Source organism: Pagrus major, chromosome 2 (assembly GCF_040436345.1).
Source record: "Pagrus major chromosome 2, Pma_NU_1.0".
Taxonomy (NCBI): Eukaryota; Metazoa; Chordata; class Actinopteri; order Spariformes; family Sparidae; genus Pagrus; species Pagrus major.
This window is the reverse complement of record NC_133216.1, coordinates 178,312-191,618: the sequence shown is the minus strand read 5'-3', so window position 1 is coordinate 191,618 and position 13,307 is coordinate 178,312. Positions and strand designations below refer to the sequence as shown.

The following is a 13,307-nucleotide window of genomic DNA, read 5'->3' as shown; positions in this document are numbered from 1 at the left end:
AAGCAGCAGGAAGCATCAAGTGCAGGTATTCACATAAGAAAAAAATAAACAATTAAAGCCTTAAATATTTGTTTCTTTCTTCTGGGCCTTTCCAGTACAGCTCCAATAGTGTGGAAACACGAAGAAGACCTGAACATGTGAAGCTTTGTGAGTTTGTGTTCCTGAGCACAACACCACATTATCTGTAACTTGCTAGCTTTGCACTGCAGGTCCTGACAGATGGCTTAGCTTTAGCTTGATTTAGCTTGCTTAAAAGCTGATGAGTTAGAATGATAATGATTTATAACTCTCACACAGTCATATGCATCAGTGCGACGGGTTTTAAGACAAGATCTTGGTGTTATGTTGAAGAGAGCAGGAGGCCCAAAGATGGGCGAAGGTTTCTAACTGTTCCTGAGGGAACTCCAGGGCTAAAACGAAGGCACAAACATGATTCAGATCACATTCAGAAGGGCATTCAGCCACATTGTTCCCTGAGGAGGTAATTAAAAAGCTTTTACACATACCCCTATGTGCTCAAGTGCAACAGACATTGACATTATCAATGAAAACAAACAGCAAACACATCTCAGCTGGATGTGACTTAACAAAGACATTAAAGAATCAGTCTGAGCTGACCAGTCTGTCAAACAAGCAATTTAATTAACGAGCTGCAAAACATCATCACTGAACATTAAACATAGAAAGAAAAAGGCAGAGGTGACATCTGTCCAAATTTAAGATGAAGCCACGACACATTGATGTTTACCATCGTTAGCCTGTCTCATCTTAAATATTTCAACACAGAGGCGGCTCGGTCAGGTGATCATTGCAACATTATATGATCCTTGCACATATGTGATCCTCTCGCTCTTCCCCTGTTGCTTGTCACTTCATTCATGAAGGCGACACTACTCTAAAGAGTATAGGCTACAATAATAACAGAATTGAGTTTTTATAGATTAATGTTAAAATAATATTATAGATTCAAGATGAAGAGAGACTGAGGGGAAAAGGTGCGTTTAAAAATGAAATGAAATTCAAGAATAAACCTTTTACAGGAAACAAAGCTGAAACCTCAGGAATAACGATAGGAGGGATTCCTCCTCCGGGTCAGCCAGCCATGCAACAGTCTGTTTACTGTAGACAGCAGAGCAATAAGTGAATGATCGCAAATGAATGACACTACTAAGTTAAACAAAGAACAAAATATAATATGAATTGGGTTAAATTGTACCCTTGTCCACAGTAGATGTTTACATTTCAAACAATTTAAAAAATTTGAACTGAACTGAACTGAACTGAACAATTGTCAGGAATTCTTGTGTTCACTTTGTTTACTTTGTATACTTTGTTTACTTTGTATACTTTGTTCACTTTGTATACTTTGTTCACTTTGTTTACTTCGTATACTTTGTTCACTTTGTTTACTTTGTATACTTCGTTTACATTGTATACTTTGTTTACTTCGTATACTTTGTTTACTTTGTTCACTTTGTATACTTTGTATACTTTGTTCACTTTGTTTACTTTGTATACTTGGTTTACTTTGTATACTTTGTATACTTTGTTTACTTCGTATACTCCGGGTATTCGTGGTTTCACCGGTGCCTCTGCCTGACCTGAGTTAAAACAAAACTCTCACTGAGACCTTCATTGAAACATACCAGCCAATCATGTTGATGCACTGAAGTGAGGCACAGTTGAGATTTAGGATAGTTTCTAACGATGTGGTGCGGCTGCAGAAGAACTTCTAATAAGCGTTGAAAACGACGATATTATGCGAATGTACACCAAGAAAAGTGAGGTCATTCAAACATTACACTTACGTTTGTTCAGTGGCCTTGTTGGCCTGACATAACTACCCGCGGGTGCTGCAAAAGATGGCCGACGACTGGCTGGACTTGCCTTAAAGAAATTTTCATGACACGACCAAGTCCAAGAGAGGAGTAACCGAGGGGTTTGGTTTTTTTTACATCCAAACCCGACTTGAGCATGTAAGCTGAAGCACCGAGTTTGTTTTACCATGGTTGCAACTTTCCTGTTTGCCCTGATTAGACACGAACAGTGTAGATGACCATGAAAGGGTATCGCTCTACACACAAAGTTATAAAATCAACACATCCGTCCGTCCCGTCCCAAACTTCAGTTACTTTCAGGCAGCAACTATTGCTCCTATTTGTTTTAACACCTATACACACACCTTTTAGTCATCACCAGCAGTTCTCAATGTAATACAATTTGACACTTACTATTGACAACTGTCAACAGTTTTTTTTAACTGTTACTATTGTTAACTAAAGAGATAAAGCTCCATGTCAACTGACGTGAACAAACCTGACTCAAACACACATCATTTCTGAATTCTGGACCCAGCAGGCCGGGTGTCCATGTTCTAGCTCAGACCTGACCAGCCAGACATCAAGACGGAGGAAGAAGTCTTGTTTAACTGCATGCAGTGACAGCAATTCTTTATTTTGTTGTCTCTTTTACAAACATCAGGATCATACCCAGGACACGGACATGTATGACAGATGTAAAGCACTTTTTGGGCTGTGATGTGGAAACTTGAAGCACCCCCGACCCCCTGGCACTGGTCTCTGTGATTCAAGTCAGGTCAAGACAACTGATAGTTATTATGTTGATTACTTTGGTTGCTGCTTCAACACTTAGTAAAATATGTTAAACATGCTATTTTATGACTGCAAAGAGTTTTCAGTATTTCTTTCTGCCATTTATATTCAGCTGCACACAGCTGTTCCTAAAACTGTTGTACAGCATTAGCATTACTACTGTAGGCATCGTGTGTCTGTAATTTCTATATACAAAACAGGTTGAAACATGTGTTTGAGTAAACATACTTTATGTTTTAAATTATCACATACCACACTCCATCATTAGTATAATAATACAAGGGTCCATTAACATTAAAGAAAATAGGAAAATCTGTTAGGTAGAGGCTAATACTAATAGCTGACATTCATAATCAGACCTTTACATGTATCACGGATTTTAGACAGTTTGAGCCCATACATTACAGGGTTGAAGAGTGGAGGACATGTAAGAAAGTATAAAGATAAAAATATTCTCAACATATTGGGAACACTGTTCATATCAAACCTGCTCTGTAATATTTCAAAACAAGCCCCAAAAGAGAAGTTGAGCAGAGAAGCGAGGTGAGGTGTGCAGGTACTGACGGCTTTCTGTCTCGTCTGTTTAGAGCCGGAGAAACAAACTTTAAGGATCTTTATATATGTGTAAAAGATTACAATTAGAGGACCAAAGACTGAGAATGCACTAATAATGAGTCCATAGATGTTACTGACTGTGGTGTCATAGCAGGCCAGTTTCACAACAGAGTGATAGTCACAGTACACTTTGTTAATAATGTCCCCACACAGTTGTGAAGGAATCATTAAAGGCATTGTAAAAAAATTCAAAAGATATATGAGTAACCATGTTAAAGCAATAAGGATTGCAACTTTGTTGTATGACATACGAGTGTTATATTGTAGAGGATAACAGATAGCAAGATATCTGTCATAAGACATGATGGTTAAAGTCAAATACTCTATGTTTCCATAAGTGTACACACAGAAAATCTGCAGGAAACAAAGAGAAGCAGAAACAGTGTGAATGTCAGAGAGAATCTGAGTCAGAAGGGACGGAAACAACCCTGAACTACCATACAGTTCATTTACAAACAGGCTGCACAGGAACATGTACATAGGTTCATGTAAGCTTCTGTTCATACAGATAACCACAATGAGCAGAAGGTTGGAACAAATGATTAAAATGTATAGAGACAAAACAATCATGAAATATAAGTATTTCAACAGCCCGGTGTCAAAGTAGGCACTCAGTGTGAAAAATGAAACCTGTGTTGAGTTCATCTTGATCCTCCATCTGGTTCACAATAACACAAAACAACAGTTTTGTTAGATTGTCATAGATTTAACTGGTAGTTATAACGTTTGCTTGTCGTGCAGCTGAAATATCAAATCACATATAAACAACACAATAGCACGAAACAGATTCATCACAATGGATATCATTTTGTTAAACAACCCCAAACAGAAAATTTACTTTGCAAAGTCTGTTCACTGCTGAGGTTCAAAAGGACAAAACTAAGTTTGAAACCTTGTGTGAATTTGAGTGTTCACCAGTTGTCCGGCTGCAGTCGTACTGTGAGTCCCTCCAAACTGAGCTGAAACTCTGCTTTAAAACTTTTGAACACAGAGGACACCCACAGCAGCAGTGTGACCTCATAAGTTATTGATACTCATGTTTAATTAATGTCAGCAAAAAACAAATTATGTAGAAGCCTGCTTTTATTTTTAATACAAAGAAATGGGAATGGTTTCCTCCTAAATGATAACAAACTATGTTTAATCAAAAATGTCGGATTGGGATGTGGGTAATTCTGAGGCCAGCTCGACACCTTGAGCTCTTTGACATGATCCTCGGGCCACTTTTGAGCAGTTTTTGTGGGGGCAAACGGCACATTGTCCTGCTGGGGGTGCCACTGCCATGAAGCGGTGAACTTGGTCTGCAAAATGAAGTGGGATTTTAGTGCGTGTCAAGTTACATCCAGATGAACGTCCAGACTCAAGGTTTCCAAGCAGAACATTGCATTGTAACGAGATGAGCAATATTGCTCACTTCACCTGTTAGTCCTGTTGTGGCTGATGGGTGTATATTATTTCTATGTGGCACCAAAATCAGATGTTACAGTAGTAGTTCCAGTTTTAGCAGCAGCAGTATTATCCTGCTGGGGGGCCACTGCCATCGGGTAGTGTTGTTGTGATGAGGGGGTGTACTTGGTCCACAACAGTGTTTGGATGGGTGGTGCGTGTCAAGTGGCATTCACATAAATGGCAGCACCCAAGGTTTCCCAGCAGAACATCGCATTGTGATGAGATGATCAATGTTATTCACGTCACCTGTCAGTGGTTTTAATGTTGTGGCTGATCGGTGTTTATATTTACTTATTTATTATTATTATTATTATTGTTATCATCATCATCATCATTGGACGCCGACACTTCCTTCAGGGTTAGGGTGAGATTTTTGACTTTCTGTTGACAATAACTAAACAGTATGAACCAGTGGGACCTTTCTCCTGTTTGGCATTACATAATGAGGTCACACTGGCGCTGTAGTTGTCCTCTGTCTTTAACTTTTAAAGAAGTCAGAGCAAAGTATCAGCTCAGTTGTGAGGGACTCACACTATGAGTAGAGCAGGACAACAGGTGAACACTCAAATTCACACAATGTTACAAACAAATTTTAACCCAAACATTATTGTGATTTTAAAAGGAAAATGCTCCATTTAGGGATATTTTTTACATTGTTTCTGTGATAATCAATGTGTTTAGCATTACTACATTGACTTATGTTCATGTGTGCTTTATGTTTAAGTTCAACTTTGTGTCCAACAAATCCAAGTTGAAGATTGTTAATTATTTTCAAATCAATAATAAAAGTTAATACAATTATTGCTTCGTATGTCCAATATAACGTTTATGAACCTACAGGAGGATCATGATAAACTCTACACAGGTTTCATATTTCATTCTTGCTGCCTACTTTGACAATGGAACTTTGAAATACTTATATTTTATGATTGTCATGTGTTTATATATTTTTATTGTCAGTACCAACCTGCTGCTCATTGTGGTTATCTGTATGAACAGAAGCTTACATGAACCTATGTACATGTTCCTGTGCAGCCTGTTTGTAAATGAACTGTATGGTAGTTCAGGGTTGTTTCCGTTCCTTCTGCTTCAGATTCTCTCTGACATTCACACTGTTTCTGCTTCTCTTTGTTTGCTGCAGATTTATTGCGTGCACACTTATGGAGGTGTTGAATATTTAAACTTAGCCGTCATGTCTTATGACAGATATCTTGCTATCTGTTATCCTCTACAATATAACACACGTATGACATATAACAAGATTGCCCTGCTTATTGCTTTAACATGGTTATATCCTTTGCTTGCATGCATTATGGTAATATATTTGAATTCCCATTCACAGCTGTGTGGGAACGTCATTCTTAAAGTTTACTGTGATAGCCACTCTGTTGTCAAGCTGGCGTGTTCAGATGCCCATGCAGTTAATATATATGGACTCCTCGTATCTTTCGGCACAATCTTTGGTGCTTTAATTTTTATTATTTACACATACATTAAGATTCTTCTAGTGTGTTTTTCTGGGTCTAAACAAACAAGACAGAAAGCTGTCAGTACCTGCACACCTCACCTTGCTTCCCTCTTTAACTTTTCTATTGGGGCTAGCTTTGAGTTATTACAGAGCAGGTTTAATATGAAAAGTTTACCCAATATGTTGCGAATTTTTCTATCATTATATTTTCTTACATGCCAGCCACTTTTTAACCCTGTAATGTATGGCCTGAAAATGTCCAAAATCCGTGTCATAAGTAAAAATCTCATATCAAATGTCAGCTATTGATATATTTTTTCACAGACGTATTTATTAGCATTGTTTAATCAGACCTTTGAAGTATTCTATTGTAGAGTTGTGCATTTTGTTCTATTTTGACAAATAAATTAAATTAATCCAAGTATTTGACCTGTTTTGCTTGTAGAGGCACAATCAATCACAATACTATCAATAAATCTGTACAACACATTTATTAATGGGAGCATGCACCATGTTGGGTCAGAGTGAGACATAAGCTGACAGTGGAACTGAAGGGTTAGGGTTGGGATGCAATGTTCTGAAACTGCATTGCAGAACATTGCATTGTAACGAGATGAGTAATGTTGCTCACTTCACCTGTTAGTCCTGTTGTGGCTGATGGGTGTATATTATTTCTATGTGGCACCAAAATCAGATGTTACAGTAGTCGTTCCACTTTCAGCAGCAGCAGTATTAACAGCAGTCGGCTGTGTATCTGTGGCTCCAGCTGTGTGACGGGAAAATGTTCAGAAATCTCTCTCACAGAGTCCATCACCTCAAAGTTACACTTTATTTTCAATGAATTGATGCTGGAGTTACAACAGTCAAACGCCCTCGGCCTTCATGCTCAAAATAACAAACTACATTGCATCAGAGGTCTTTTCAATCTCTCGACACCTCCTGTTGTTGTTGGAACCCCTTTAACAGGAAAACAAGCAGAAACCTCAGAGCCATCATCACACACATGCGTAGGTTCTCAGTGGTGAGCCTGGAATTATATTCTGGTTTAATGAAGTTCATAGTGATGAAAGCTGACTTTATTTTCTGTGCTCTTAATGTGGATTTGAGTGGGCTTGTTTGCTCAAAGTGCCGAGTATTCTGCATTTGTTGTTCACTTTTCTCTTTTTAGAGCACGCCATGTGAAATACATCTGGTCTGACTCAGTTATTGTCTCTTGTCTGTGTAACTCACTCACTGACTCGAGCAGCCACTGCTTTTCTGAATGCACAGATTTGATTGGCTGATTAGCATCACGTGATATGATGTACAACACATGCAACTGGTCTGTGAGCCGCTAAACCAGTGCTGTAAAGGCTAGAAAAGCTGCACCAATTAAAAAGAAGAACTTCGTCACAATTGAATAATTCTAAAAAAATGTATCGGTTATAGGTCCAGATAGGACGGCGTCTGAGTCCGGACCGAGCCCGCAGTTGACCCATTAGTGACCCCTGCCTCGGCTCAGAAAACCCTCAGCTATCAGCCAAAGGCAGTGTAATTCTTGCAGCTTGTGTGTGTGTGGTGTTCAGTGGATGATGCACTGAGGGAATACACTCAGTGATGTAATAAAGATTTGTAATTTTTCATTTAATTTGCTTCAAACGTCGGCCTGTCTGCAGCCAGTTGATCCCAACGTCACTCATATTTCAGGCTAAAGCATATTAATATGGAACGGTGAACAGTTTCACTTGAACAAACCGTTCAAAGGCACATAAGCTTTAACATTATGAAGTGAGTCACCTGTCAAGGTGCGTTTTCAGGAGCCTGATGAAGTTTGCTGTGGTCAGTCCAGCATCCTCTATTTTGATGGCAGAGACTTAGCATTTAGAGATTATTTTGTTTGTGTACAGTTATTATACAAACATATATAATATCATATTGTATATATGATATTATATATGTATATTATATATATAAATATATTAGGGTTGTCAATCGATTAAAATATTTAATTGCGATTAATCACATGATTGTCCATAGTTAACTCGCGATTCATCGCAAATTAATCAGACATTTTTTATCTGTTCCAAATAAACCTTAAAGGGATATTTTTCAAGTTTTTAATACTCTTATCAACATGGGAGTGGACAAATGTGCTTCATGCAAATGTGTGTTTATTATTATTGCAAAATCCAAAACAGCAGATACTGTCCAGTATGTTCTCCAGAATAACCTCAAAGGTAGAAATCTTTTATTTTTGTTTGCAAATTAAGCACTCATAACTCGCCAAATATATTAAACTGTGGTTTGTAGATTGCTGTAGTGTAGAAGTGGTTCATTGTTGTTTTTTTTAGCCCTAAATACTTTACATGCTATTTCAATTCTCAGGTCACTAACACTATAACCTTAGCTATTACTCCCCAAGAGGTGCTGAAGCCACCTCATTAACATCCTAACAGGATAGCTTGCATGAGAGTAATAAGCATAACACCTACTAACAGGTAGGATTGTAAGTCACAGGTATAGCCTCTCACTTGTGCATCAGCATCAGCAACATAGCACTCCCTCACATAACTTATTGAACCAACTGGCTATCACCGCTACTTCAGTAAAATGAGTAGACAAAACCCCAGTGTGACAGGAGCCAGAGCTACTCACGAGCCAGACGACCCAGCCCTGCAGGATGCGGTCGCTGGTCTCCTTTGCCTCTCCATAGAGGAGAGAGGCCACCTAAATAGCTATAACATTACAACCTGTGAAGAGAAATTACAGGAGCTAATAAGCTATGTTAATGACCCAGCTGGAAAGCTGCAATGCACCATACCAGAGGTGCTTGGTCAAATAGCGCTACTTTACCAGTGCAAAGCCCAGCTGCAAGCCGCAGCAAACCAAGAACGACTTGTCCAGCTGCAGAACAGCTACCACACTGTGCAGGTGACAACTGCCCCATTTTCATGATTTGATTATTAATTTTGATTAATTTAATTTTAATAATAACTATAAATAATTGATCATTTCTAATAACCACACCTGCCCTACCATTAATCCCAACAATGGTGCCCCGTGTGAGGCTTATTTAGTGTCTGGGCAGATACTAGAAATTAGCGTGTATTTTATTGCTTGTAAGCTACATCGTTTGTCAGTTTGTGATGATTGAACTTTGTTTATGTGGAGAAAACCATCTGGCAGCTTTGAAGCTGAACTTTATTCAAAAGACCCTTTTCTTTCGGACTTCAACTACTGCACAGAGACCTGTCATCTCCAGAAGTTCTCGGATGACTCAGAAATAGTTGGATGTATCAGTGAAGGTGCTGAGGATGAGTACAGGACTACTGTGGACAACTTTGTCACATGGTGTGAGCGGAACCATCTACAGCTCAATGTGACAAAGACCAAGGAACTGGTTGTGAACCTGAGGAGGACCAAGGTGCCGTTGACCCCTGTTTCCTTCCAGGGGGTCAGTGTGGACATTGTGGAGGATTATAAGTATCTGGGAGTCCATATTGATAATAAACTGGACTGGGTTAAGAACACAGATGCCCTCTACATGAAGGGACAGAGTCATCTCTATTTTCTGAGATGATTGAGGTCATTCAACATCTGCCGGACTATGCTCAGGATGTTTTATGAGTCTGTGGTGGTCAGTGTTATGCTCCATGCCGTTGTGTGCTGGGGCAGCAGGCTGAGGGTAGCGGACTCAAAAAGGTTGAATAGACTGATCCGCAAGGCCAGTGATGTTGTGGGAGTGGAGCTGGACTCTCTGACGGTGGTGTCAGAGCGGAGGATGCTGTACAAGTTACATGTCATCTTGGACAATGGCTCTCATCCACTCCATGACGTGGTGGTCAGCCACAGGAGAACATTCAGCACTAGACTGATCCACCAAGATGCACCACAGAGCGCCACAGGAAATCATTCCTGCCTGTGGCCATCAAACTGTTTAATTCCTCGCTCTGAGTGTGGCATTATTGCTATGTATGTATGTACATTTCTTGTATTTTTGTTTTGTTTTGTTGATATTGATATTATTATTATTATTATTATTATTATTATTATTATTATTATTATTAGTAGTAGTAGTATTACTACTACTATTACTATTATTATTATTTCTGCATATTCTGAACTTTGAATGGGAGCAGCTGTAACACAAACAATTTCCCCTAGGGATAATAAAGTATTTCTTATTCTGATTCTGATTATCCATTTCTGTGTAACAGAGTTAAAAATGTACCTTTGTTATTTATTATATTTATGTTGTATTTGGTTTGTGAATTTTGTCTTATTTAAATAGTTTTATTTTCCTTTTACCCGTAGTCCTCCAGGCTTCTGTAGCCCCTCCCTTCTTCCCCTCACAGTAATGTTTACAATGGCTGAGGGTGAGTTCGGCGGGAAATCCCGCCAACATATTTTTGTTGTTTGCCGTGTAAATGTGGGTTTAACCTATTGAATGTGTGAAGAAAAATATGCACAGAGAATGTAAATATGTTTTTATCAGTTGTTTTCACTAGTTTTTACGTTCAGAACAAGTTTTTACAAACTATTTTATGTTACAGATATCGGCGCCACTCGGCTGCCTCGTTTAGAGCTACATACAGAGACTGTGGTTCTGTGTGTGTGTGTGTGTGTGTGTGTGTAACGAGTGTCATTCTGTATGTTTAGGCGTGAGACAAAAAGACGGATGACGACATTTTGTATCTGAACTGTCTCCCGCAGGTTTGGGTCAAATAAACGCTGTAAACACTGCAGAATCCTTCTCCTCCTTCTTGTGCCGACCCACTATGGTTACATCTGCTCAAGGCGGTTTGTTTCTGCTGCCGTCCACAACGTGACTGCTGCATCGCTCTCTGATATCTCAAACTACGGGCAGGCTGAAGGTCATAACGCGCGTGTGTTAATTATACGTCAAAAAAATGAACACCATTAACGCTGTTCAAAACCTCAGTTCTGGCCCGATTGATCCGTTCCTTCACCTTTGATGTGTGTTTGGATCATTGTCCTGTTGGAACACCCAACCGCACCCAAGACCCAACCTGCTGCTGATGATTTCAGGTTTTCCTGAAGAATTTGGAGATGATCCTCCTTCTTCATTACTCCATTTACTTTCTTTAGAACAGCAGATCCACTGGCAGCAGAACCGCCCCACAGCAGAACACTACCAGCACCATGCTTGGGCCATGCTACAGAGCAAATCTGATTCACACAACTTTCTACAATCAGAAAAATTATCATTCAAGTTGCTGTATGTATATTTATGATCCAGCAGATTTGGTCTCATGTTCAGAAGACCTATAATAAATTAAATTATTGAATCAAACTTTATTAATATTTTTGTGACAAAGTAGATTGCACTCATTGATCACAGAAACATAAGAGCTGTAGGAATCAACTGAAGGCTGACATGATGAATATTTTCTTTATGAGTGGACGGAAACTTTTGACCACAGCTGTTTATAACATATAGGTTATGACAGAAGGCACAGCAGTTGCAGGTGTGCTGACCACGGTGTTGCTGCTGCAGCGTACACTCACCTGTGGCCGTGCATACCAGATGTGTTGGCTATGATGTCATAATGTTGGAATGACATTCAGCTAGTCAGACATTTCCTTAATGTGAAAAACAATTTTAAAAAATAAAGACTTTTCATAAGTCACAAATCTCAAGTATAAATCTGTTTTTAAAATGATAACACAATGCATGGTTAAAATAATACAAGGGGCCATTAACATTAAAGAAAATAGGCAAATCTGTACGCTACTAACAGCCTACATTTGTAATGAGACTTTTACATATGACACAGATTTTAGACAGTTTGAGCCCATACATTACAGGGTTGAAGAGTGGAGGACATGTAAGAAAGTATAAAGATAAAAATATTCTCAACATATTGGGAACACTGTTCATATCAAACCTGCTCTGTAATATTTCAAAACAAGCCCCAAAACAGAAGTTGAGCAGAGAAGCGAGGTGAGGTGTGCAGGTACTGACGGCTTTCTGTCTCGTCTGTTTAGAGCCGGAGAAACAGACTTTAAGGATCCTCATGTACGTGTAAAAGATTACAGTTAGAGGACCAAAGACAAAGAAGGCACTAGTAATGAGTCCATAGATGTTATTCAGTGTGGTGTCATAGCAGGCCAGTTTCACAACAGAGTGATAGTCACAGTACACTTTTTTAATAATGTTCCCACACAGTTGTAAAGGAACAACCAAAGATGTTGTACAAGAATGTAGAAGAAACATGAGTAACCATATTAGAGTAATAAGCATGGCAATCTTGTTATACGTCATAAATGTGTTATATTGCAGAGGATAACAGATAGCAAGATATCTGTCATAAGACATGATGGCTAAGTTTAAAAGTTCTACACCTCCATAAGAGTATAAACAGAAAATCTGCAGGAAACAAAGAGAAGCAGAAACAGTGTGAATGTCAGAGAGAATCTGAGTCAGAAGGAACGGAAACAACCCTGAACTACCAAACAGTTCATTTACAAACAGGCTGCACAGGAACATGTACATAGGTTCATGTAAGCTTCTGTTCATACAGATAACCACAATGAGCAGCAGGTTGGAACAAATGATTAAAATGTATAGAGACAAAACAATCATGAAATATAAGTATTTCAACAGCCCGGTGTCAAAGTAGGCGCTAAGTGTGAAAAATGAAACCTGTGTTGAGTTCATCTTGATCCTCCATCTGGTTCACAATAACACAAAGTAATAATTTTGTCAACTGGTAGTTATATTGTTTGTTTATATGTGCTCTATGTTTTAGCTGCACTTTGTGCAAAACAAGTAGAGGTCAACACAATAGCACGAAACAGATTCATCACAATGGATATCATTTTGTTAAACAACCCCAAACAGAAAATTTACTTTGCAAAGTCTGTTCAATGCTGAGGTTCAAAAGGACAAAACTAAGTTTGAAACCTTGTGTGAATTTGAGTGTTCACCAGTTGTCCGGCTGCAGTCGTACTGTGAGTCCCTCCAAACTGAGCTGAAACTCTGCTTTAAAACTTTTGAACACAGAGGACACTCACAGCAGCAGTGTGACCTCATAAGTTATTGATACTCATGTTTAATTAATGTCAGCAAAAAACTAATTATGTAGAAGCCTGCTTTTATTTTTAATACAAAGAAATGGGAATGGTTTCCTCCTAAATGATAACAAACTATGTTTAATCAA

The 13,307-nt window shown here is 38.8% G+C and overlaps 3 protein-coding genes across 3 annotated transcripts; 1 reads left to right on the top strand and 2 right to left on the bottom strand.

Annotated features, from left to right (window-relative positions):
• Positions 1 to 2,945: 2,945 nt before the first annotated feature.
• LOC141018730 (olfactory receptor 11A1-like) lies at positions 2,946 to 3,875 on the bottom strand. Its single transcript, XM_073493567.1, has one exon. It carries the CDS (start codon positions 3,870 to 3,872, stop codon positions 2,946 to 2,948), a length of 927 nt encoding a protein of 308 aa, XP_073349668.1. The 5' UTR covers positions 3,873 to 3,875.
• A 1,648-nt stretch (positions 3,876 to 5,523) lies between these two features.
• On the top strand, positions 5,524 to 6,453 carry LOC140992113 (olfactory receptor 4B13-like). Its single transcript, XM_073462374.1, has one exon. The coding sequence runs from the start codon at positions 5,524 to 5,526 to the stop codon at positions 6,451 to 6,453; it is 930 nt and encodes a 309-aa protein (XP_073318475.1).
• Positions 6,454 to 11,878: 5,425 nt separating this feature from the next.
• Positions 11,879 to 12,835, bottom strand: LOC141011311 (olfactory receptor 11A1-like). The gene has a single exon (XM_073484522.1). It carries the CDS (start codon positions 12,803 to 12,805, stop codon positions 11,879 to 11,881), a length of 927 nt encoding a protein of 308 aa, XP_073340623.1. The 5' UTR covers positions 12,806 to 12,835.
• Positions 12,836 to 13,307: the final 472 nt, after the last annotated feature.